Source organism: Rana temporaria, chromosome 3, assembly GCF_905171775.1.
Source record: "Rana temporaria chromosome 3, aRanTem1.1, whole genome shotgun sequence".
Lineage (NCBI taxonomy): Eukaryota > Metazoa > Chordata > Amphibia > Anura > Ranidae > Rana > Rana temporaria.
The window spans coordinates 64,680,707-64,702,475 of NC_053491.1; the positions used below are offsets into that span (position 1 = coordinate 64,680,707).

Genomic DNA, 21,769 nt, shown 5'->3' on the forward strand with positions numbered 1-21,769 from the left:
GAGTTAGGCAGGCCATACACAATGCAAATTTATTAGCGAGGATCACAAGAGAATCCAGCAGGCTGGTTGTACTCAAGTCGATTGATTAACTTGGTACATTCAGCCTGCCAATTAACGGTTCGATTTTGAACCGTGTATGGTCAGCCTAAGAGAAGTAAGATGGCCAGAGGTTCACCAATCTGTGAAAAACTGCGTCTAAAAATTGTTGAACACTTTCATAAAGATGTTTGGACATGCCCATGTTTACCATGGTGTAGGATCCGCTCTTTACAACACTCTGTACATGTCTAGGAACTGAGGAGACCAGTTTTGGCAGAAGAATGTCTTATTCTTGAATGAACATATGCTGCTCTTTTCTGTGTTACGAACAGTGCAAATTTTGCAAAGCAGGCACTGGCATCGCAAATAGAAACAATATTATTAAATATTTACTATAAGCTATGCATTCGGTCATCTAGATATTGTAATTGCTTTCTTGGGGTATGCTTTACTTCTACTTTAAAAAATGGCAAAATGAAGAGACATCAAAGTGTGCAGACTTTGTCTTTAACCACTGCCCCGACGGCCGTACGACTATATACGGTCGCAGGGTGGTTCTACTTCTCTGGGGCGCCGTGTTTTCACGTCCGCCCCTTTCCGCGTTCCCCACGCGCGCAGTGGGGAACTTCTGTGCTGGCCGTGTCCCTTGGACACAGCCAATCACAGATCGCCGTGAACAGCCAATCGGAGTGGCCGTTTGCTAGGCGATCTGTGCGGCCAATGAGAGATGATCTCATATGTTTACATATGAGATCATTTCTCATTGCCGGCTCTCACAGACAGCGGTGCTGTCAGGGAGAGAGGAGACCGATCTGTGTCTCTTGTACATAGAGACACAGATCGGTCACCTCCCCCAGTCACCCCCCTTCCCCCACAGCTAGAACACTATATAGGGAATACATTTAACCCCTTCCTCACCCCCTAGTGTTAACCCCTTCCCTGCCAGTCACATTTATACAGTAATTAGTGCATATTTATAGCACTGATCGCAGTATAAATGTGAATGGTGCCAAAAATGTGTCAAAAGTGTCCGATGTGTCCGCCATAATGTCAAGTAAAAATCGCAGATCGCCGCCATTACTAGTAAAAAAAATAATAATTCTGTCCCTTATTTTGTAGGCGCTATAACTTTTGTGCAAACCAGTCGCTTATTGCGATTTTTTTTTTTTTTTTTTACTAAAAATATGTAGAATACACATCGGCCTAGACTGAGGATAAAAATAAATAAATAATTGAGCCATTTATTATAGCAACAAGTAAAAAATTTTTTTTTTTCCCCAAAATTGTCGCTCTATTTTTGTTTATAGCGCAAAAAATAAAAACCGCAGAGGTGATCAAATACCACCAAAAGAAAGCTCTATTTGTGGGAAAAAAAGGACGTCAATTTTGTTTGGGAGCCACGTCGCACGACCGCGCAATTTTCAGTTAAAGCGACGCAGTGCCGAATCGCAAAAAGTCCTCTGGGCAGGAAGGGGGTTTAAGTGCCCAGTAAGGAAGTGGTTAATCAATATTTAAAAACGTAGGTTTCCTTTTCGTTGTATGTACTAAAAATATATATTTTTTAAATAGACTTGCAACAAGGCCTTCTCTGAACCCCACTCCTATCTTCCAAACCCATTTGTTGGTATACATTGTTCTGGTTTAAGAATTCGCATAAAACTGAAGTATAAAATATGGTTATCGCCGTTCACAGCTTAATTTCCTAAAGTGCACAGAGAAAATAAAACTGCTTAGTAGCAAATGACACAGAAATAGTCCCATTTCCCTTTGTCTTCATTTCATGATTCACTGCCTAAATGTTCTTTGCGGACTGAACAAATGGCCAACAGCAGCATAAGTGTGTATATCTATAGATGTCCTGGCAGAAGCTTCCAGCAGAGAACAGTGCAAATGCAGAGGCTTTTAAAAGTAACATAATCGCATGTTTTATTGCGACAGAAAGTGCATGCAGTTTCACGGGTGACTCTTCTTTGTCCAGCTCCCCACAATTTAAACACCCAATCAGAATAAATAAAAGTGGTGAGAATGCTGCAATACACCAGCAAAACTTCTAAGTAGTTCAGCCAATGTATCTATACACCCATCTGTGGTTTGAGATTATATTGGTAAATAAAACAAACATATACCTGCGGTTTGCACAAAACAAACAAAAATACCATCAAAATGAATGCCAAGTAGAACAACCCAAATATTCTGTTAAATTTGAACTCCACCCAAAAGGGGGAAGTTTGCTTTAAAGCCTTCTACCCCTCTCCTCTTTCAAGAATGGCATTTTTGGGGAGGGGGGTGGGTACCTGATTTTGACTCGCCTAGGCGATAGAAGCAGAAGTTCTCCTCCTGCCTCCCTCGTCGCAGTCTTCTGGGACACGTCACAGGTCCCAGAAGCAAACAATATTATATACACAAAAATAAATTCCATAATAAAAAACAGAGATATCAGACCCAAGTGCTGGATAATATAAAACACTGACACTCTGTCCAAAAAATCTCCAGTGATTCACACCACTCCAGAGATGGAAGAACATTTTGCAACCAATTAAGTTAACTGGTAATAGGTCAGTAACATGATTGGATATAAAGAGATGGGCAGAGGTTCAATCTGAAAAGCTGCTTCTAAAAGTCGTCATCTCTAGAGAAATCTCAGAACAAGGTAAAAACACAATATTGAATGCCCACACTCCAACTAAAACGGTACAAACGTAGTCAAAGCATAGCCAGTGTATGGTAACCAGAGCTGGTAGTCAGAACAAGCCAGTAAAACAGGAATCCAGATCAGCATAGTCAGAAGCAGCAAACAGGATCAGGAACCAGAAGAGAAGTCAGCCAAAACGTCTTTACAGGAAAACACAGCAGAGAGAGTATCCGGATATGTTGACCAAGGCAAAGGAGATCTGATCCAAGCAGCTTAAATAGCCAGCAGGCTGATTGACTAGCAGAATATGATCATCAGGTAAGTCACTGTGGAATGAGTGCTGGTAATTAACTGACAGCTGAGCAGCCTGAGCTCCGAGAAGGGAGGGCTGAGCCCAGCCATGACATAATTATACTACCAAAATGAATGTGTTCTGCAAATTGCCTCCAGCATTGTTTCCGTTTCTTCATGCTGGAGGCTGCCTGCAGATCTGCCTATACAAATTCATCACAGTGCCTAAAAATAGAGAGCCACTGTGCAGAGCAGGGGGAGAAAGTATTACTGGATTTTAAACCGTATAGGCACTTATTTTAAATGTTTTACATAGCTATACCTGCAAAAGGGGCCAGAATTAAGTAATCTTGCAGGACTTAAAGCAGAGTTTCACCCAAAAGTGGAACTTCCGCCTATCTGATTACGTCCCCCTTCGGTTCCACATTTGGCATCTTTCGGAGGGGGAGGAGGGAGCGAGTACCCGTTTTTGACGGGTACACTGTCCCCACTTCTGTTGGACCTCGCCATGGCTAGGTATGTCAGAAGTTCAGCCCCCCTCCCCTCCTTCCCTATTCTATGCATGAAGATAAAAAAAAAACCCTTTGTGCAGCAGGCCCCCCAGCCCGCCTAATATTTACCCAAGCCTCATTTCGATCCAGGGGACTCTCACTCATTTGCTGAGGCTGCAGCGGGAGCCAGTGAGGAAACAGAGGGGGCAGGGCCGAACCACGGCTGTGTGTAAATGGACACGCAGAGCAGCGGTTTAGGAGCGAGCTTGCGTGCCTCCACAGCAAGCTACTTTCTCTGGGGGCACTCGGCAGGGGGAAGGTGCCTGGAGCGCCACCGGGGGACTCGAGAAAAGGAGGATCTGGGCCAAACAACTGCACAGAGCAGGCAAGTATAACAGGTTTGTCTTTTTTGTTTGTTTTTTTAAATGACAAACACAAAAGCAACAAGCCTTTACTATAAATTTTCTGACTAATGTTCCACATAAAGCTCCATCATGCAAATAAGAAGCTATAACTGGCAATGACCCAGAAATACTGTTGTCTTCTCTAGGCCAAAGCTAATTTTAAATATTCTATGTCAGACGATTTGAATACTGACATTCTTTTTGGCAACCATGGGCGGCGCTTCCTCCGGACAAAAGGAGAGGGTCGTTCTAGCTTATCAACACTCTGTTCAAAAGCCTGCATCTCTAAAACGAGAAATCTTAATTAGAACTAAGAAAAATGGGGGGGGGGGGGGGGTTTAGCATTACCCGATTTTTCAAAATATTTACAAGCAGCCTCCCTGACTAGGATTGTAGATTGGTACCACAATACGGAGGAGAAACAATGGGTTAAAATAGAAATTATAGGAATTCAACTCAAAGCACTCCCCTGGATAAAACCCCATTTAAGACCCGGAAATAATAAATGAACACATTTTGGAAGAGTTACATTAAAAATCTGGGATGCAGAAATAAAAAAGGGGAATCTATCCACCATGATGGGACCAATGACCCCACTATTCTCCAATCCAGAATTTCCGCCAGCATTAGCAACCACAAAACACTTACAATGGAATATATTGGAGAACGCAAGGGTGGCCGAGGTCCTAGTGGAAGGGAAAATGCCAAAAATGCAAGACTTGGGACCTAAATACAAACAAATGCCTACAATACCATCAATTAAATACATATATTGCAACTAATCTAGAATTGGCTTTAATAAATAGACCAAAAACCTAAATTTGAACAAATATTAATAGATGAACAAAAGCCAAAACAAAAACTTATCTAAAGATATGTGGTCTATTACTCCCTTCAGGACCCCTTAGAGAGCCAACAGGAATGAAAAATTGGGAAAAGGAGATAGGGAGAGTAATAGCAGGGAGAGTAATAGCAGAGAAACAATGGGAGAAAATATTTGCAATAATGCACAAAACATGTATAACGAATATCGTAAATATCAAGAGAAATTACAAAATAGTAACGAGATGGTATTTGAGCCCTTATGACGTCCACCCGGTATAAGAGATCCCCTTTTTGGACGTCATATGACGGCCTGCGGTTTTGAAGTGGTCAAATAAAATAAACAGCGAGCAGACAGATATGTATAATAGAAAGGGGGACTATGGATCACATCTGGTATGGATGTCATAGGGTGAGAAACTTCTGGAATAACGTTCATGAGAAATATCAGAAAGTAGAGAGGAACTTGGAGGTTCCGCAGATTTTTTTTTTTTTTTTTTTTTTAAAGACAGCAGCTACAAATACGGCAGCTGCTGACTTTTAAAAAATGGACACCTACCTGTCCAGCGCGCCCGCGATGTCAGCAGCCGAGACTGAGCAAACGCCTGGGTCCTCGGCTGCTTCCGCCGCCATCCTCGGTGAGGGAAATAAGGATTCCCTACTGCGCATGCATGAGGATCGCGGCACGCCGTCACTGGTCCCTCTCAGGTATCTGCACCCCCTCCCCCCTGAAAGGTGCCAAATGTGTCACCGGAGGGAGGGATCCAAAAAGCGGAGGTTCACTTTTTGTGTGAACCTCCGCTTTAAGCATAGATATCTCATTGTTATCTATGATGCCAAAATCAATAAAGAGCATTAAGAAGGAAATCAGCTAGAATAGCTCAAAAATGGAGAGAAAATAAAAGCCCAAGTATAGTAGAGTGGATATGTGAAATGAACGAAATACAATATATGGAAAGACAGATAAGAGAAGAAGGATACAGCAATTTGGCAAAAAAATGGGATGAATTTCAGTTCTCAAAAAGAATAGAAGAATATGTATGAAGGAAAAATATTAATGAATAAATGAAAAAGGGTGGGAGAGAGAATAAGAGGGAGAAAATGGTCTCTCCTCCCCCCCCCATCCTGGCTGGACGTCATATGAAGTCGTGGGCTTTGTGGGGGGATATCTGAATGATGCCTACAGATATCATTTGTTAGTGCCGGCGATTCTGTGCAACATAAGAACGATCATATCGGCGGTTGATCGTTCGTTAGGCTCCATTCACACCTGAGCGACAAAACGCCTGAAGCGCGACGCTCAGATACGCTGGAGGGGAGAAATAACATTAATCTCTATGGAGATGGTTCACATCTCCACGCCGAACGCCGATCGCGTGAAGCTCAAACAAGTCCCGGACCCTTTTTTGTAGCGGGTATTCAGGCGGCTTCGGCGTTCGGCATAGCCAACAATGACCTGTTAAAAAAACACGGTTAAAAACGATGCGTTTTGTCGCGGCACAAAACGCCACAATTTGTCATGGCAAAATCGCGGTACAAAACGCCACGCTAAGGTGTGAATGCAGCCTTATAGGCAGCGGGAGGGACATCCCCCCCCCCCCCAGGTGCTTCTCTGGGCTCTCCCGTGCCATCGGGGGCCCGGAGAAAAAATCGTCTGGTGCAGGCAGGAAGCACAGAGATGACTGGTGATCAGATGTTCACCAGTCATCTCTATGACCGTCGGAGGCCCGGGCGCGATGACGTCACGCCCGGGTACCCGTAAGTAAACAGAGCCGCGTAGTAAAGTAAAAAAAAAAAAAAAAAAAAAAATGCCCCTGGGCGAACGCACACGCAAGTCCCGCCGACATATGTAAACCTTGCTTAAACCACATATGTGAGGTATCGTTAGAGTGCCAGCAACAATTCTAGCACTAGATCTCCTCTGTAAATCTAAACTGGTAACCTGAAAATTTTTCAAAGCGTTGCCTATGGAGATTTTTAAGTACCGAAGTTTGGCGCCATTCAATGAGTGTGCGCAATTTTAAAGCGTGACATGTTAGGTATCTATTTACTCTGTGTAACAATCTTTCATATATTTTACTTTTTTTACGGGTTTGTTTTTTTTTAATTCATGAAACAATTTTTTTCCAAAAAAAAGGTGTTTGAAAAATGATTGCGCAAATACAGTGCAAGATAAAACGTTGCAATGACTGTCATTTTATTCCCTAGGGTGTCTGCTAAAAAAAAAAAAAACATATATAATGTTTGGGGGTTCTGCTTAATTTTCTAGCAAAAGAATGATGATTTGTACATGTAGGAGAGAAGTGCCAGAATAGGCCGGGTATTGAGGTGGTTAAGATAGAGTAGATAATAGATATGGATCAAGATTCTGTATATTTTATATACTGAATAACGAGAGTGAACTAATACATAGTGTAAAGAATCTTATGTAAAAAAAAATATATTGTATTTACCAATTTCAGCCCAAGGATGTCATATGACGTCCTGGAATTTCAGTGGGGATATCTGAAAGATGCCTGCAGCTACAGGCATCATCCAGATATCCATCTCTTTAGCCGGCGATTCTGTGCACCATAAGAATGATCATAGCGGCAGTTGCGCCTCTTGATCGTTCTTATAGGCGACGGGAGGAGACATCCCCCTTTTTCGCCACCATCCAGTGCTTCTCCGGGCTCTCCCGCGCCATCGGAGAAACGATCGGCCGGCGCCGGATGGGAGGCATAGAGATGACTGGTGTCATCTCTATGATCGTCGGCGGCCCGGGCGCGATGTTATGATGTCACGCCCGGGTACCGGAATGTAAACAAAGCCGCAATCGCAGCTGAAAGCATGAGATCTGTGAATTTTTTTTTCACAATCACATCTCTCCTGCCCGGCTGGAAAGCATGAGGAGACTTATTGACCCCGCATCTCTCCATAAAGAGTACCTGTCAAACCAGTCCTATTACAAGGGATGTTTAAATTCCTTGTAATAGGAATAAAAGTGATAAAAAAATAAAATAAAAAAAATATTATTTTATTTTAACGCTCCTATCCCCAGTAGCTCGCACTCAGAAGCGAACTCACAGGCAAGTCCCGCCCACATATGTAAACGCAGTTTAAACCACACATGTGAGGTATCGCCGCGTGCATTAGAGCGCCAGCAACAATTCTAGCACTAGACCTCCTCTGCAACTCTAGACTGGTAACCTGTAAAAAAATAAATAAAAATTAAGCGACGCCTATGGAGATTTTTAGTACTGAAGCTTGGCGCCATTCCATGAGTGTGAGCAATTTTAAAGCGTGACATGTTAGGTATCTATTTACTCAGCGTAACTTCATCTTTCACATTATACAAAACAATTGGGCTAACTTTACTGTTTTGTTATTTTTGAATTCATAAAACCGTTTTTTCCACCAAAAAAAGGCATTTGAAAACTTATTGTGCAAATACCGTGCGAGATAAAAAGTTGCAATGACCACCATTTTATTCCCTAGGGTGTCTGCTAAAAAAAAAAACATATATAGTGTTTGGGGGCTCTGAGTAATTTTCTAGCAAAAAAATTATGATTTTTGCATGTAGGAGAGGAGTGCCAAAATAGGCCCGGTATGGAAGTGGTTAAGAAAAATAATTAAAATAAAATTGAAAACAAAAGCCTGTATTTCTGATGGTATGGGGGTGCATGAACGTGTATGAAATTTGCAGCTTGCACAGTAAGGCTGCATTCACACCTTGGCGTACCTAATCGCGGCGTTTTGTCCTGCGAATTGCGGCCACAAATTGCAGCGTTTTGTACCGCGATTTGCGGCGACAAAACGCCACGATTGTGAATGCAGCTTACCCCCAGGTCCATATCTCCTATGCCGAAAGCCGCCTGAAAAAAGGTCCGGGACTTGTTTTCAGGCGGCAGGCGTGGAGATGTGAACCATCTCCATAGAGGGCAATGTAAAATCATCCCTCCAGCGTCTTAGGGGCTGCTGCGGCGTCGCGCTTCAGGCGTATATACGCCTAGGTGTGAACAGAGCCTTAGAAACCCGCCATCAATTCTGAAAGATATATCCAGGTTTTAGAGCAGCGGAATCTGCCATTCACAAGACATTTTTTTTCCCAAGGAAGGCCTTACATATTTCAGCAGGGCAATGCTAAACCACATTCTGCATCTTTGGCAACAGCATGGCTTAGAAGCAAAAGAGTTTGGGTGCTTAACTGGCCTGCCTGCAGTCCCGACCTTTAACCAAATTAAAATATTTAGCGCATCATGAAATGAAAAAAAAAAAACGCAACAAAGACGACCCAGGACAAGAATGGGACAAATTCCTCTCCCAAAACTCAAATAACTGGTCTCGGTTCCCAGACATTTACAGAGGATTGTCAAAAGAAGAGCGGATGCTATAACCGTGGTACCTGTCCCAACTGTTTTTAGAGGTGTTGTTGCCATCAGTTTCAGAATTACCTTATTTTTTTTTTTTCTTAAAGTGGAGGATCACCCGGAAATGAACATTTATAAGATTAGATTCATGCTCATTGTCAAGGGGAATCGGGTAGTTTTTTTTTTAAATCGAAGCCGTACTTACCGTTTTAGAGATACATCTTCTCCGCCGCTTCCGGGTATGGGCTGCGGGACTGGGCGTTCCTTCCTGATCGACCGTCGGAAGACTGTCACATCTATCGCGTCACGATTTTCCGAAAGTAGCCGAACGTCGGTGCGCACCGACGTTCGGCTTCTTTCGGCTACTCGTGACGCGATAGATGCGACCGTCGGAAGCCTGTCAATCAAATAGGAACACCCAGTCCCGAAGACCATACCCGGAAGCGGCGAAGAAGATCGCTCTCTAAAACGGTAAGTACTAATTCGTTTTTTAAAAAACTACCCGATTCCCCTTGACAAAATGAGCATGAATCTAATCTTAAAATTTTTTTTTAGGGTGAACCCCTGCTTTAAATGGTATATTTTCTCAGGTTTTTAAATTTACACAGTTATACAAGCTGTACACTCACTACTTTACATTGTAGCAAAGTGTCATTTCTTCAGTGTTGTCACATAAAAAGATATATTTACAAAAATGTGAGGTGTGTACTTTTGTGAGATACTGTATATAAAATATGCAAAGTGGTTGGAGGAAAGCTTCAGAATATCAAAGATGTTTTTATTACAAATTACGTGAGCGGACTGCAGTTCCTCCAAGTATTTAGTAAATTTAGTTCACAATCGCTTGTGCTAAAGCTTAAAGTGGAGTTCCACCCATAAATATAACATTACATCAGTAGTTTTAAAAAAAAATGTCATTAGTCCTTTACAAAAATTTTTTTTTTTTTTTTTAGATGCCTTCAAAGTGTTGTTGCTAGGCAGAATAGTTAATCTTCCCACTTCCTGCACCTAGGTGCTTAATGCTTCCTAACCTACACCGCACAGACTCCTGGGAATGTAGTGGGTGTAACTTTCCAGGAGTCTGTGCACTCCCCAGTCTCAAAGAATCATGTGACTTGGACAGCACAGGTGCTGAAACCTGATCTGACACTGCTTGTGCAGCACTGAGCATGTGCGAGATTTGCAAGGCTGAAATCCAGGAAGTCATACAGTCTGGCTTCATGATGCCCACACTTAAGATGGCCCCAGTCAATTTCTATTTTATAAAGTGTCTAAATGCTGTAACAACCTAACAAAACGGACCTTAGTTTACAGACTAACTTTACTAGAATACATTAAGCTTGTGTATTACAGGGGTATTTATATTTAAAAAGTGAAATTGTGGCCGGAACTCCGCTTTAACTATATCTGACCTCTCTTTTAATGATGGGATCAGGATGGTCCAAGCATTCAATTATGGTCATTTGGTGTTGAAGTGCCAGGTTAGGATCTTGCTGTATGACATATGTAAGCGCTTTCAGCCCTACAATAAAAAATAAACACGGATATTACTTTCAGAGCAACACATCATGGGAAATCTACAACATTTTACATGAGTATAGGTATGAAAGTGATCCATGAAATTTAAAAATTTCCAAAAAGGTTGTTTCCATTCACAGCCATTGCTTATACAGGTTCATAGGAACAGCCCTATTTAGCAATTACATATAAACGCCCACCCATATAATCGTGCTGCACAATGCTTTCACTTAAAGTGGTTGTAAAGCCACTATGTGATGTTCATACAATCCCCTCTGTTAGATAACAGTGTCCGTGCTTTATAAAAAATATGCAGATTTCTACCTTATATCACAGCGTCTCCCGGCACTCACTTGACTCCTCAGCTCTCCCTGGCTAACAGCTACAGTGGGAGGGTCCGGAAACTCCCGCTGACGTCAGCTGAGAGGAGCAGAGGAGAGAACCGAGTCGTCAAGTAAGTTATGGGAGGCGCTATGAAATGAAAGTAGAAATCAGCACTGGGGCACACTTTGTTTTCTAACAGAGATAAACTAGCAATAATACACCACCGCAGGATGGTACTGGGGTGTATAGACCGTGGTAAAAAACGTGCCACATCCTATTAACTGGAATTGGATACATAGAGAATATTGTCTTACCATCACAGTTTTGTAGCAGTGGGGAGAGAAGCAGAGCGGCACTGGTAAGAACTGACAGGCCGGGAAAGTAGGGGGGGAGGATGACACAGGAGAGCTGCATAAAGCAGCAGATGACAGAGGCACATAAACGGACCATGGTGTCAGGACTCAGCAGCCATGATAAACTTTGCTCAGTTTACAAGAGGGGAGGGCAGAACCAGGCAGGATCAACCAGGTATTTCAGGAGATACATGGGGCATTGTGCTTTGTAATATGCTTTAGGCCCCCTTCACAAATGCGCTCTATTTTTTAACTATCCGTTGACGGGTGAAACAAAACAAACAGACATCAATGCATCTCTATGGAAAAAACTGATGTAAATGGATTTACATCCGCATCAGTTTTTTAAAAAAAAAAAAAAAAAAAAAAAAAAAAAAAAAACTATCAAAGCTCTATTTTCTTCTATTTAAAAAAAAAAACACCAGATTTAAAATTGACAAATGGTCAGTTTTTCATTTGTTTTTGCATTGATAGTTGATGTAAAAAAAAAAAAAAACCCCAGATGAATAACTGATGCACACGGGTGAAAAACCTGTCGAATACTTCATCCGTTTTGACGTGACTGAACTGATGAAATGAACAGTTTCCATTTGTGAATGGGGTCTTAAGGGAACAGGAGCCATATTTTTTTTTCTAGGGTAAAAAACACTTTAACCGCTTGCCGCACGCACTTTTACGTCGACAGAATGGCATGGCTGGGCAAATGGGCGTATATATACATATCCCCTTTAATTTGCCGGCAATGTAGTGGCACGCACGTGACCCTTTTGCGAGCTCTGTGCCCGCGGGGCTCCATGTCTGCCAGGGTCCCGCGATCGGGTCACAGAGCTGCAGAATGGGGAGAGTCGAAGTGTAAACATGCATCTCCCCATTCTGCCTAGTGACAGTCATTGATCGTCTGTTCCCTGTCATCGGGAGAAGCGATCAGTGACGTGTCACACACAACCCATCCCCCCCTACAGTAAGAATCACTCCCTAGGGAACACTTAACCCCTACAGTGTCACCTAGTGGTTAACCCCTTCACTGCCGGTGTCATTTTCACAGTAATCAGTGCATTTTTATAGCACTGACCGCTATAAGAATGACAATGGTTCAAAAAGTGTCAAGTGTCCGCCATAATGTCGCAGTCATGATAAAAAAAAAAAAAAAAGAGCCGATCGCTTAAGTGGTTAAAACGTATTGTCAAATGAACTAAATGCATGCTGATGCTGCCAAATGTGGTAAGCGCACCTATTTACCAACAACCTCTGGTCAAGCAAGGGTTAAACTACTCACACACATTTCTAAATTAAGATTTGTTTCACACACACATTATATGATACAATTTTTTTAAGTGTGTGTAGAATAGACAGAAAATGCAATGACTGGTGCAACAATCACACAAGCAGGGAAGGAAGCAATGTTAAAATATACACACACAAAATTATATATATATATATATATATATATATATATATATATATATATATATATATATATATATATATATATATATATATACACACACACACACACACACACACACACACACACACACACATATATATATATATACACACACACACACACACACACTTTATATATATATATATATATATATATATACACACACACACACACACACACACACACACACACACACACACACACACAGCTCTACTTACCCAAATACTTTAGATTAATTTTTGGAGATAAAACAAATTTTCCAATGCATTTTGCTGCTTTTTCAAATAAATCCGATTTTGGATAAATGGTATAAATAGTTTGAACACATTCAAACAGGATAGCTTAAAAAAAAAAAAAAAAAAAAGGGGGGGGGGACAAAAGAAACATTAGTTTATTGTTATTTATTATTTTAAAGGCTTCATTTGGGGGGGGGGGGGGGGGGGCAATAACTTACCATATGTAATATTATGATTTATTTCGGCTCGTCGCAAAGACTCATCCAACACATCATAGATCAACTCGCTGGTGCTGGAAATGCAGCAAAACAATTACACTAGTAAAAAGTATATACAAATAAATATCAGACTGAAACCAAGACACTGTCTTAAAATAAAATATAAATGAAAAAAAGGGACTATTGTAAGAAAGTGATATCTGCAAAATAAGATTTTAATCAATATCTCAATGAATACAAGAACAATTTAAGTTTCAAAAATTGACAAAAACGGTTTTATAGAACATGAAAATTAGGTCAATAATATATTGCTTGATGAAAAATTAATAACCGCACAACTACTTAGTTGTATTAGTATTTTGTGTATGACCTCCATGATTTCATATAGCAACATCTATTTCCATTCTTTAAGAACGATCTCTTTTAGAGCCTGGATGCTGGATGGAGAGTAATGCTCAACTTGTCTCTTCAGAATTCCCCATAGGGGTTCAATTGGGTTCAGATCAGAAAACATACAGTACTTGGCCATTGAATCACTTTCACACTGTTCTTCAAAAATGCAACAGGGGCTTTGGATGGGCGTTTTGTATCATTGTTATGTTGGAAAAGTACACAGCGACCAAGGTGAGATGATGATGCATCTTCTCTTCCAATATAGAGCAGTACATCTGTGAATTCATGATACCATCAATGAAATGCAGCTCCCCGACACCAGCAGCACTCACACAGTCCCACAGGAGGGGGCGCACAGGGCTCTGGACCTTCACAGGGTGGAGGTGACGCGGAAACAGCAGTTGTATTTGTCGGCCAGGTTGCATGAACACAGTGGTAAGAATGGTAAGCTGTTGGCCTATCTCTCCCGCACGGAGTAAACCAAACCTTTAAGGCCTTTTATGAGAACCTTTATACCGCCCCACCCCCCCCCAATCGAGGTAGAGACGTTGGGATTCTTTGAGTCTCTCCAATTCCCTGTCCTGGAAGAATCACACAATACGATCCTGGACAAACCTCTTACAGTGGAAGAGGTCACTGAAGCCATTTACTCACTCCCTCCCAATAAAGCCCCTGGTTTGGATGGTTTGCCCGCAGAATGGTACAAAAACTATGCTGAGGAACGGTCACAGAAACTACACTCTTTGTTCGGGCGGGCACTGCAGGAGGGAGAGCTTCCCTCCTCCATGTGCGAAGCCCTGATAGTGGTGCTCCCTAAATCTGACAAAGATAAGCTGTTCTGTGGGTCGTACCGTCCAATATCCCTATTGAATAGTGATGTGAAGGTGCTTGCAAAAATTCTAGCCTTAAGACTGCAAAAGGTTATTCTCCATCTCATTCACAGGGACCAGGCGGGGTTTATGCCTGGAAAGAGTACGTATAACAACATCCGACAACTTTACCTGCACATTCATAGGGCTGCTGCCGTTACAAAAAGTGGCCTGGTGCTATCTCTGGACGTGCTTAAGGCCTTTGATACTGTTAACTGGTCCTTCCTGTGGGAAACAATGCACCGTATGGGCTTCAGCGCCCAATTTATTCGGTGGGTCCGTTTGCTTTATACCAACCCTAGGGCCAGGGTGAGCACTTACAAAGATATTTCTGATGTTATTAATTTGCAGAGGGGCACCAGGCAGGTTTGTCCGCTCTCGCCGCTCCTGTTTGCTTTGGCCATTGAGCCTTTGGCGGTGCGGCAGATGGCGGCGGTGGGTGGCATCTGCTATGGTTCCCTCTCTGAAAGGATTTCTCTCTACACAGATGATGCCCAGATTTACTTGGATGGTTCTGAGCAGTCCTTTGTTTCCCTAATGGGTGTGGTGGAGGAGTTTGGGAAGGTCTCCGGGTTTGCGAGTAGGTTGGAGCAAATCAGTGGCATTCCCTATAGGCCCTACACTTGACAATTCCTACCTCTCCATGTCTAAATTGTCCGTCCAACCTACATTAAATTATTTGGGGATACATATTAATGCAGACTAGTCTTCTTTTGAAAATCTTAATATTACCCCAACTATAATCACACATGGAGACCAGGCTGAAAACTTTTTTTTTTAAATTAACTCGCTCTTCACCTTACTCTGGCAGGGGTCGAACCCACAAATTGCTAGCCTCTCTCCAGGCTGCTAAGCTGGATGGAGGATTAGCCTGTCCTAATTTGAGACAGTATTTTATAGTGTCACAACTTGCATATGTCTACGATTGGTTCCTGGAGGCCTCCCCGTCCTGTTCCACCGCTCTATTGACTGCTCTGGTGGGCTCCGGGGACCCGCTGGTTGATGACCTACACAGGTCTATACCCAGACGCTGCTCCCGTAACTCCCCGATAGAGATTAGCTGGTTGGCCCGGCATGAGGGTAACGGGGTGCTCACGGACTCGGGCGGGGTGTCTCCTGGAGCTCCCCTGTGGCAAAATTCCAACTGCCCTGAGGTCCTGGGTCACCCAGATTCTAGGTGGTGGAACCAATTTGGGGTCACACACATGTTTCCCACATCTTTGTCAATGACAAGTTTATTTCATTTGAGGACCTAAGGGTACAAAGTGGGGTAACGGATAAATCTTTATTCAAGTATATGTCACTCCGTCATGCAGCACGGGCACAATCTGAATCGCCTCTGGAGGTGCTCATGTCTTATTCAGATATTAGAAAACTGGTCACAACAGTTTATTCCCACCTGCAGTCGACGGGGGTTAAACCCTTCCAGATTACTCAGCGGAAATGGGAGATGGATATTCCGGGGCTGTCCGAGGAGGGGTGGGAGAAGTCCTCGGAGGTCTGCTTCCTTGATCTTATCGGGTCCAACAATCAGTATGTACAATTTAAATTTATACACCAGTTACATTATACTCCTGCCAGGCTGGCCCGCATGGTTCCAATTTCTATTGCTTCCAGTCCTAGGTGTGGCTCCACTGAGGCCGATTATATACATATGTTTTGGTCATGCCCAGCTTTATTAACGTATTGGAAGGACTTGTTTTCTTTTTTTAAGGACACCCTACACTTCCCCCATTACTCTCACTACGGAGGTAGGATTGCTGGGAGTGCTCAATGACTTTATATCTACAATTCATGCTCGAACTCGCATCTGCTCCTGATATTCAAATGTTGTATCGTATGGTGAATAAGGTCTGCACCCATCTTTAAGTGCATATATAAAGGGCAGGGCTTGTCCCAAAAAGTTTACTAAGATCTGGCAGCCCTGGCTGGATATTGCGGACTCCTTCTGGAAGGATACCCCACTCTCTCAACCATAATGGGCTATAGGCAGGTGGGATGAGGGTTGTACTGGTGGTTGCTGGGGGGTGGTTGGGGTGCGAGCGGGTCTTGGGGTGGTTGGATGGCCAGGGCAGTTGCTTGGGTGTGTGTGTGCGCGCGGTCAGGTGGAATGTACTACAACCGATAGGTAATTCTACCATTTACTGTGTTTCTACGTTATGGGGCCCAGTGCGGTCCACGGTGAATACCCTGGAGCACTTGTTGTTATGGTTCCTCCGTTGAGGAACCGGGGAACTTACTCTCAGGGAAAAGTTGATGTCTGCTATGAAAATGTTGATTCTGCGTTAATCTATGCAAGAGCTGTAACCGTTAGGCCTCTTTCACACGGGGCGGATCAGTAATGATGAAAAAATTGGGGAGAAGATGGAGTATCTGGGAATTGTGGTAACACGTAACCCAGAACAATTTATAAATAATAATCTAGTGCCACTGCTGGGTAAGTTTAAACGTAAAGCAGATATATGGGGACATTTGCCACTGTCAGTAGCCGGCCGCAGCAATCTTATTAAAATGATCTGGATGCCACAATTGCTCTATATACTTCACAATTCCCCAGTGTGGATTGATAACCGATGGTTCCAAAAGATAGAGACCCTCTTTAGAACCTTAATCTGGAAAAAGGGAAAAGCAAGGATTAGTCTTTGAACGTTGCAATTACCAACAAATTGGTGAGGGTTGGCGGTCCCACACCCCTACAGTTACTTCTTGGCAGCACAATTGCAGCACTTGGGGGGGTGTAGCATAGAGGGGGGAGGAAATGCAAGTGGGAAAATGATGTTAAGAGGGTCACCACATAGATCTGTAATAGAGACCTTAGAGGCCAACTCTTTTCTGGTAAAAAGCCCAACAGCAAAAATGGTGGTAAGAATATGGCAAGCGGGAAAACTAGCTTTGGGTTATAAAGGATTAACAGAATACTCTCCATTATGGGAGAATAATAACTTAAAGGAAATTTTGGCTATGGGGAAACTAAAAGAATGGGATAAACGTGGGGTAACCAGAGTGGCACAACTGTATACAGATTGCACATTAAAACCCTTTTCCGAGCTAAGTAGTGAATATAGCATTCCAAACTCCATGTTTTTTACCTATTTACAGGTCAGACACGCACTACAAGCCCAATTTAAGGAACAGCCGGTAAGATGGCAAAAGCTTACGCATCTTCAAAGACTAATTAAGACGGGGGTCATGAAAGGTCTCATCTCAGAACTATATGAACGGATTAGCGATCAGTTAATAGGAAAAGAGAAGCTGAGCAGGAATAAACAGAGGTGGGAGGAGGACATAGGCCTCATAACGAACGACCAATGGGACAGGATATTGGAACTGGGGACGGCAGTCTCACTAGCCCCGTCACAGCGGGTTTCCCATTTATTCCTCCTCCATAGGGTTTATTATACCCCCAATAAATTATATGGATTTGGATGGAAGTCAGATGATAAATGTCCCAGATGTCAAAATACAGGGGACCTCATCCATATGATGTGGAAATGCCCAAAACTGCATAGATATTGGGTTAAGATTTTGGACATTATAAATGCAACCTTTGGAATCACTCTGGAACTTGAAGCCAGGGTTTGCCTATTAGGATGTATTGAGGAGAGAATGGGGCAGAGGGATACATTAGAAGCAGTTATAAGATGCCTGTTTCAGGCGAGGAAATTGATAGCACTTAAATGGCAAGCACAAAATCCACCCACAGTAGCGGAATGGCTCAATGTAATGAACAGCACAATAGGGAAGGAGAGGGGAATATGGATTAGACGTGGTAACCTTAAAAAATTTCATGCAATATGGGAGCACTGGTTATGTAAAGTAGGCCGTTCACTTTAAAGTGGTTGTAAACTCAGATAATGTTACCCCAAATCAGCAATATGCAATTTCATCTTGCTGTTTAGCAGCTATGCGCTACATACATTATACAAATAGAACGCTCTTACTTGAAAAAAATTACTTTTTATGCTTGCCTTTGCTTGTACTCAGCCGCTGCCATTATGACTCCCGTCTTCCGCGTTTCAGTAGTATTTTATTTCCGCCCTCACTCTTCTTCTGTGTCCATAATCCCGCACGTGCGCATTCCTTCCTGAAGCCAAGCCTCGTTTTCGTTTCAGACAGACAGGTTCTGTCCTCGGCTCTGCGCTCCAACCCCTGTGACATAGCGAGTCACATGGGGTTAGAATCGGCTTCTCAGGGAGAGAGTATCGCGGGATCTCGGGGCTGACGTCAGTCAGAGGAAATTACGCAGCCCTGGCAAGTACACAGTTTTCCGGCCAGAAGAAGAGCCGGCCGGAAAAACGGCACTAACTGCGCATGTGCCGATTACGTCATTCATTCGAAAATTACAGATTACACAGAAAGGGATAAGGTAGGAAGCGTTTTACATAGAGCAACTTGTTTATAAGGTAGGAAAGGTTGATAAGGTGGAAATAGCACAGGAAGGGTTTACAACCACTTTAATCAAGGAAAGATCGGTAAATAACAATTTAATCTAAGGAAAATAATAGGATTAAAAACGTGTATGCACTTTAAAAGAGAGATAGGAGGGCGGGAGGGGGGGGATGGGGTTTGATGGATATTTTTAGCTTTTGTTATTAATTTTTTTTTGGTATAAACATAAAATGCACTGAGTGTAAAATATGGATTTATATTTCCTGTTTTGTATTTGTATGGAAACAATAAAAAAAAGCATTGAATATAAAAAAAAAGTAATGATCCGCCCCGTACACCTCCGTCTGTCCGTGTTCACCCGATCCAATAGACGGATGGAAAAGTAGGTTTTTCCTCCGTCACACTTTGGCGGTTCGGAGCGGGTCGGATGTCAGCGGGCATGTCACCACTGACATCCGCGGCTCCATAGGAGGAGCACGGAGCACCCGTACAGGTCCGAAAAAAAAAAAAAAAAATCTGACAGGCGGACCTGTACGGACGCTCAATGTGAAAGAGCCCTTACTGTGCCTTTTTGATGATTGCATTTGCAGAAAACAAATAAACAAAGTTTAAAAAAATAAATAAAAAACAGATGTACACAAGAGATGTAAAAACGAACGTCTGGATCTGTTTTTCATCCATTTTTCTAACAAAAATAATGTGACTGAACGGATGAAGAAAATGGAACGCCCATGTGTAAGGGGCCTTAAAGTGGACACAAACACCAAAAATTAAGATGTGCCTTCTTAAAAAGAAAAGATCTGGAAATGTTAGTGAAGTAGATAATGTAGTGAGCTTTGCCCAAAGTCAGATAAATACAATTCCAGCAATCACTGGTCTATTTCACAACATATAAATACGTTTTACCTTGGATCATCTTTTCCTAATAGTCTCAGTATCCGTAAGAGTTGAATTTGAAGCCAGGGTGCTGGAACACTGTGGTAATTAAAATCTACAGGTAACTTTCCTCCAACCACCTGTTTCAAAATTGTGACAAACGAGCCTGTCAGGTCTTTGTATCCAGATGGGTTGTCCTGTGTAACAGAAATTAACATGCAAGAGTTTACAAATGAGATGTGCATGTAAATTAGTTAAAGTTAGCATTGGTAAGAGTATTTCAGTTCTAGCTGCGAATATGTTTTTACCTTGATTGCCTGCAGATATATGTGTAAAGAGGCAGCCATGACTCCCACATCCCGATCACACAGAGCTTTCCGAAACTTCTCCTGTATGTGTTGTACTTGTGTGGGCGCAATCATATAAAACTTATACAATGCCAATGCTGCTTTCCTTCTCACAATCTCCCTAGAAAATAAGGTTATATAAAGAATAAATGTTCCAAGACTAATATAGATACATGATTCGTGTAATATTTACCACATTTTACATTCAATAAAACAGCAACAGTAATCTGTTCTTTGCAAGGTATATTTAAAGAGTAACTCCACTTTTGTTGAGAAAAAAAAACATTCCCCCCTGGGTGATCTATGTACATTGCAAGGATTTTAACAAACTTTGTTGCAGAGTCCTACCTTTTGTTATTTTGAAGAAATTCCTGTGTGTTTGTATCCATGTGGCAACGTGAATCTAATAGAAGTGGTTTCATAATTATCAAATCAGTTCCTGGGCTCCAATGAGGAAAGCTACTGGGTCTGCATGCCTTTAGACATGTTCCTATTGGGAGTATCTCACCAAAAATTACATTTTTGTTGCAGGGGATGCCTGAAATCTGACTTGTATCTTCGTGCAGACTTTTTGGGAAAACCAGTGGGCCAATCACACTCTGTACACAAAAAAAAAAAAAAAAACAAACACACACACACACACACACACACGAGGTGTAGCCAAGACCATACACTACTGTAGTGAGCACAATACCTTTTTCCATATGCCTTGCGTTTCTCACACCTTTTTGTATGGTTAGCATTACTTGAATTAATTAAATTAATGTTATTATACTGACCTTTGTAAATATATACCGTATTTATCGGGGTATTGCGCGCTCCGGCGTATAGCGCGCACCCCTAAAGTGGACCCGCAATTCCTGTAAAAAAAAAAAATTTAGTACTTACAGATTTGGTGTCTTGCACAGCGTCCATCGGCGGCCTCGTCGGGTCCGGCGTCCATCTAGGGCTTCGGTGGTGTCCTCCTCGTCGGGTCCGGCGTCCATCTGCGGTGTCCTCCCCGCTCGATCCCCGCGCTGAGTTTGAACTACTGCGCCGGCATATACCGAGCGCAGTACATTCGTGTATAGTCGGGCAGGCTCGGCTCCTCTCGCGGTCACATCCTGTGCGTCCAGGACGTGACTGCGAGAGGAGCCGAGCCTGCCCGACTCCTCTTGCAGTCACATCCTGGATGCACAGGATGTGACTGCGAGAGGAGCCGAGCCTGCCCGACTATACTGCGCTCGGTATATGCCGGCGCAGTAGTTCAAACTTGGCGCGGGAAAGCTGGCATCGGCGTATATCGCGCACCCACGATTTTGCCCAGGGCAAAAAAGTGCGCAGTATACGCCGATAAATACGAAGTGTGTGTGTGTGTGTGTGTGTGTGTGTGTGTGTGTGTGTGTGTGTGTGTGTGTGTGTGTGTGTGTATGTGTATGTGTATGTATGTATGTATGTATGTATGTATGTATGTATGTATGTATGTATGTATGTATATATATATATATATATATATATATATATATTACACACATACACACTGCAGCAGGTTGGCTCTGCTGGGCGAACCGTCGTAGCTGTACGTCGGTCGCTTTAAGCGGTGTTAACAGGCGCGCCCGCTGCATCGCGGGAAGCTAATTGGCTTCTATCTAAATTTGCCCTAGTATGTGCATGTATGAATGCGAGTTAGAAACTTTAAACCTTATGGAAAAACCTAGTCTCCTCCAGATATAAACTTATTATTTTATAGCACCTAGATATTATATTTTTTCCTAGTTTACCTTACATGTTT

General features: G+C 42.6%; 1 protein-coding gene across 2 annotated transcripts in view; it reads right to left on the reverse strand.

The window, feature by feature from the left end:
- Positions 1-21,769, reverse strand: part of AP4E1 (adaptor related protein complex 4 subunit epsilon 1) — an 81,763-nt gene that overhangs the window by 39,395 nt on the left and 20,599 nt on the right. For both annotated transcript variants that reach the window (XM_040342679.1, XM_040342680.1), the window contains exons 6-10: positions 19,960-20,119; positions 19,682-19,848; positions 13,125-13,198; positions 12,889-13,011; positions 10,441-10,550 (exon numbers count right to left, since the gene is read on the reverse strand). In XM_040342679.1, coding sequence (XP_040198613.1) covers positions 10,441-10,550; positions 12,889-13,011; positions 13,125-13,198; positions 19,682-19,848; positions 19,960-20,119 — 634 coding nt within the window. The remainder of the gene's footprint in view (positions 1-10,440; positions 10,551-12,888; positions 13,012-13,124; positions 13,199-19,681; positions 19,849-19,959; positions 20,120-21,769) is intronic.